The 5,766-nt window shown below is 36.3% G+C and overlaps 1 protein-coding gene across 1 annotated transcript; it reads left to right on the forward strand.

Annotated features, from left to right (window-relative positions):
- Window positions 1-4,923: 4,923 nt before the first annotated feature.
- Window positions 4,924-5,433, forward strand: LOC119666388. Its single transcript, XM_038075667.1, has one exon. It carries the CDS (start codon window positions 4,924-4,926, stop codon window positions 5,431-5,433), a length of 510 nt encoding a protein of 169 aa, XP_037931595.1.
- Window positions 5,434-5,766: the final 333 nt, after the last annotated feature.

Genomic DNA, 5,766 nt, shown 5'->3' on the forward strand with positions numbered 1-5,766 from the left:
CGCCTTGCATGTCAGATGAAAAATGTACAAAAAATTTTTATAAAGATTTCACTAATGATACTAGAACAAATACCGACGAATATCCAATATATCGTCGAAGAAATCTCGATAATGGGGGACAATGGCGGGTGGTGCCGTATTCGCATCTGCTAAGCAAGACACAATGCTCATATTAATGTTGAGTTTTGCAGTTCTGTGAAGAGCATCAAATATATTTGCAAGTATGTCCAAAAAGGCAGTGATATGGCTGTGTTTAGAGTAGAAAATACTAATGTAAATGCTCCTCCAATGAACAAAAACGGTGAAATTACGCTCTACCAAATTGGTCTTGGCGTATCTTCGGTTTTCTAATTCATGAACGGGATCCAGCAGCTGTTCAGGTAGCCGTCCATCTTGGAAACGGTCAGCGTGTATTTTTCACGAACGAGACAGTGATTGATCGTGGTACAAATCCACCTAAATCTACACTCACTGCATTTTTTTGTGTAATAGTACGGATGATTTTGGTGCCTTTGCAAGAACATTACTCTATTCACAAGTACCACGCTATTTCACATGGGCTCAAACAAAAAAATGGATGCCCCGCAAGCAAGTTTCACCAGTTGATGCATGTCTCAATTTATTTAAATCGAACGCTTATTTACAGTTAATCCAAGACACACTGAGTGCTTTTATCTTCGACTGTTGTTGGTTAATGTTACTGGCCCATTATCATTATTATTATTTACAGTCAATCCAAGACAATTTAAATTTGAAGATACAACAGTTGTTGCCAGGGAACTTGGTATTATACAAATCTATTGATTTTAAATTAATAATTTAATAAATAAACTATAATAACTTAAAAATAATATTGTTTGGCGTTTGATATTTTTATTTTCGTTTTCGTTCATAGCGCTCCATGCCTATCTCATGCACCACATACTTACACACTTATAATAAGTAAGTTACTTTTTGTCTACACTAGAATTTATCTAGAAACTAGAAATAATTTATAAGGCAAAACAACGTTTGTCGGGTTATCTAGTATTTATATAATAAGTAAGTTACTTTTTTTAAATATTTTTTAATGATTATGTCAATTGATATTTTATAAAAAGTTAGTTGGAATTTGTTTTGATTACTAGTTCTTTTTAATACTACAATACTATAATAAAGTATAGTTTCGCTAATTAAGAAGTTTGTTTCATTTTTTTACAAAATCCTGTGATTCGAATATACACGCATAAAGGCGATAACGTAACATTTGGTGTCAGAAGTGGAATTTTGTAAAATGGTGAAATTGGAAAAATTGACTGTGGTTCAACTGAAAAAGCAGTTGGAGAATGTGGGACTGGGCACAGGTGGTGTGAAAGCAGAACTGCAGTTGAGACTTCGTGAGGCGTTGGAGGCTAATGGCATAAATGTAGAAGAACACGAGTTCCTAGATGAAAAACCTGACAAGAATAGTGAAATGATGGCAATCATGAACTTAATGATGCAGAAGCTTGAGAAAAATTCAGAAAAACAGGCGCACAGTTTACGCAAGTTGGAAGAAAAGCTTGCGCAAAATTCAGAAGAACAGGCGCACGGTTTACGCAAGTTGGAACAACAATTTAGTGAAATCACGCACACATTAGGACAAAATTTTGTCGAATTAAAGTTGGAGTTACAAAAAGGTGCTCGAGAAGAAAGGACCCGATTGATCAGAATGTCCAGGTCTCAAAAGGTGAGACGGTTCAATTGGAAAGCCATGCTGAGAGTAGGCAGGTAAGCGGGTCATCTTTAGCCATTCGTGAAACTGGTAGCGTTGAACTACAGGCACCGACGCTAGTGCGGCAAAACTACCAAGCTGTAATGGATACATTGGAGCGCAAGTACGGTAACGTTTTTATGGCTCCATTACACAGGGTAGTATTGGAAGCAAGAGCTTCGCCTGTTGACGAGAGTGCTGGAGAGTTCAATGCCGACATTGAACGATTGTGTTACTTGGTCCAGATTGGTAGCTCTGGTGATATTATGGAGAAGAGTAAAATCGACAATTCAATAGACGGCATACGTGATCCGGAAACTAAGGGTCAGGTCGTAATGTTCTCGAAGGAGACATACTCTGAAACAGTTAGCGGCGCTTTAACGTACGAAGCTGCCGGTAAAATGTGTTGCTTTACAGCAAACGTGCGGAAAATGGAAACTGGAGTGAAGGCAGGAAGAAAGACAAGAAGGAAGACAAAAGGAAAGACAGAAAAGAAGGCAGGAAAAGCGACAAGAAAGAAGATAAGAAAGGAGGTAAAACGAAATAGAGGAAAGAGAAGAAAAGAAAGAAGGATAAGAGAGAAGATAAAAAGAAAGATAAGAGGAAGAAGAAGACTGATTCAAATAATGAATAGGGAAAAAAGAAACAGAAGAAAGCGAAGAAAGAAAAGGAGGAAAGACTATTTCGGCTTAGATAGTTATGATTTCATGTTAATCGGCTTTGGTATAGCGGAATCAGTTGAAATTAACATCTGCTTGGTCCCACTTACTCCAGTGTAGTCACATGTCATCTTGCCGCAAAGTGGCGTTATTCCGAATTTTAAATCCGCGTCGTCTGAGTCACCCGATAAGCCTCCATTTGCAAACAGCTGTCACTATCATCAATGCTACTTACGTTAGACGCAACAAACTTGTCAAGGCATTGAGTATGCCAATCAGGAATATACTGATCAACAAAACCCGCACCATCAAATACATGTTATCAATATCAGTTGTGAAATCATCATTATTTGTTATATCCGAAACGAACAAGACATCCCTGACATCAGCATTAAATTCACTACCCGTAGCCAATACGTCATCTGTGGTATCCTCATAAAACAAGACATTTCCATTGATTGTCGCGTTCTTATCATCTATGAGGTCGGCATCAACGTTTAATCGTATATCTTTATAAGATAACTTATCCGCGACCAACAAGCCCTCTGCGATCTTAGCATCATATTTGAATTCCTGATTAATCCTGAAAACTGTATCAACTGCACTGCCGGCATCAATTTGAGTATCTGTAACCAACATGCTATCAAAGACATTCGCATTGGATGGAATATTAACAGTTAATATGTCATCTGCCTTAAATTGCATATTTACGGGGATATGTCATGTGTGCCAATTGCTTCACATGGAATAACAACATCGCATGTGAAATCTACTTCAAACAGAATACCCTCAACATATATAACATATGGGGACTCTTGCTCGACCAAGCAGATGTTAATTTCAACTGATTCCGCTATACCAGAGCCGATTAACATGAAATCATAACTATCTAAGCCGAAATAGTCTTTCCTCCTTTCCTTTTTTCGCTTTCTTCTGTTTCTTTTTTCCCTATTCATTATTTGAATCAGTCTTCTTCTTCCTCTTATCTTCCTTCTTGTCTTCTCTCTTATCCTTCTTTCTTTTCTTCTCTTTCTTCTATTTCTTTTTACCTCCTTTCTTATCTTCTTTCTTGTTTCTCTTCCTGCCCTCCCTTAACAATGGAATGTTTAAATATTTTTTAATGATTATGTCAATTGATATTTTATAATAAGTTAGTTGGAATTTGTTTTGAGTGAAGCTGTGTTCTAGAAAATTTGTTCCTAGTAATTACTAGTTCTTTTTAATGCTACACTACAATACTATAATAAACTATAGTTTCGCTAATTAAGAAGTTTGTTTCATTTTTTTACAAAATCCTGTGATTCGAATATACGCGCATAAAGGCGATAACATAACAATAGAAATATAAATATAAATATAAATATAAATATAAATATAAATATAAATATAAATCTATATACATAAAAGAAAGTCGTGTTAGTTAGACCACCCATAACTCAAGAACGGCTGAACCGATTTTAATTATCTTTGATTTGTTGGAATCGTCTCCGCTCCGAATAGCAGATTACATTATAAAATATTGGAAAAATCCACTAATTTTAGCAAAAATAATAAATTTGTAAATGCTGTTTCAAACTGTTGACAGTTCGACAGTTTGAGTGATATTGATTTCCTTTATAAATTTTTTTTTTAAATATTTCAAATATAATAAATTCAAATATAATAAATAAATATTGTTTTCAATATACCATCGAATCCACGTGACCTGTGGAACAAATATAAGAATAACATGTCAGAAGACATTTTACATAGAATTCGTGTCAGTTCAAGAAATCCCGATCTTCAGGCGAATGATGAAATGCATAATCAGGCTTTGCTCTTGATCGAAGACATATGTTACCATACTAGCGGTAATTTGTTAGTCAGATTAGGAATGCCAGCTCCTGATCGTGGAATAAATAACGCATTTAATCGAGAATTGGAACGTGAACGTGAATATGATCGACATGAATTAGACCAATCAGTTCAAACTAATGTACTTCTATTTAATCCGCCACAGTAGGAAGTTTAACATTAATGAAAGCGATTAATGAAGAAAATGGTGGCTTTTTTTTCCTGGACGCCCCCGGTGGGACTGGTAAAACATTCATGTCTTTAATTTTGGCCACTGTTCGTGCGATATTCCGACATTGCGGTAGCAGTTGCTTCTTCTGAAATAGCGGCTACATTGTTAGAAGGATGCCGTACGGCTCATTGAGCGTTAAAATTGCCGTTAAACCTTCAAACTACCGAGCAACCGATATGTAATATTGCGAAGCATTCTGCAATAGCTAAAGTTTTAGTAGCATCTAAAATCATCATCTGGGACAAATGCACAATGGCTCACAAACGCGCATTAGAAGCACTTGACAGAACATTGAAAGATCTTCGCAATGACTCGAGATGTTTTGGACGCGCAATGATTTTACTGTCTGGCGATTTTCGCCAAACACTCCCAGTCATTCCAAAATCGACTGCTGCCGACGAAATAAATGCTTGCCTTAAATCATCAAATCTTTGGCGCTATGTGAAGAAACTTCACTGGTAACAAACATGAGAGTTGTATTGGTAAACGATACATCTGCTGAAGAGTTCTCCAAGCAATTGCTGTTAATCGGTAATGGCCGTGTAGCTGTTGAAGAATCGAGCGGATTAATTGCATTTCCTTCAAATTTTTGCAATTTCGTCTCATCAAAAGACGAACTCATCAATGAAGTATTTCCGAACATCATTGATAATCATAAAAACAAAAAATGGTTGAGTGAGCGAGCAATTTTGGCAGCTAAGAACAAAGATGTGAATGACTTAAGCTTTGTAATTCAAAATCAAATCGTTGGTACTCTGCATACATTCAAATCTATTGACTGTGTAACAAACGAAGAAGAAGCTACCAACTATCCAACTGAATTTTTGAACTCCTTGGATGTGCCTGGCTTACCACCGCACAATTTACAATTAAAGATTGGTTCGGTAGTCATTATGCTTCGAAATCTAAACCAACCAAAACTATGCAATGGAACGCGTTTAGTGATAACAAAACTGATGGCCAATGTGATTCAATGATACTCAAAGGAAAATTCAAAAGTGATGAAGTTCTCATTCCGAGGATTCCAATGATCTCAATCGATATGCCCTTTGAGTTTAAACGAATTCAATTTCCTATTCGGCTTGCATTCGCTATGACTATAAATTAATCACAAGGCCAATCCTTTAGTGTTTGTGGTCTGAATCTAGAAAATGCATGTTTTTCACATGGTCAATTGTATGTGGCATGTTCACGTGTCGGCAAACCATCTGCTTTATTTGTTCTTGCGCCTGATAAAAAAACAAAAAATATCGTATATCACAAGGTTCTTTATTGAAGAGAATCAATCGGAGTGCAACCCATAGGTTCTT

The sequence above is a fragment of the Teleopsis dalmanni genome, chromosome 1 (assembly GCF_002237135.1).
Source record: "Teleopsis dalmanni isolate 2A chromosome 1, ASM223713v2, whole genome shotgun sequence".
NCBI classification, from domain to species: Eukaryota; Metazoa; Arthropoda; class Insecta; order Diptera; family Diopsidae; genus Teleopsis; species Teleopsis dalmanni.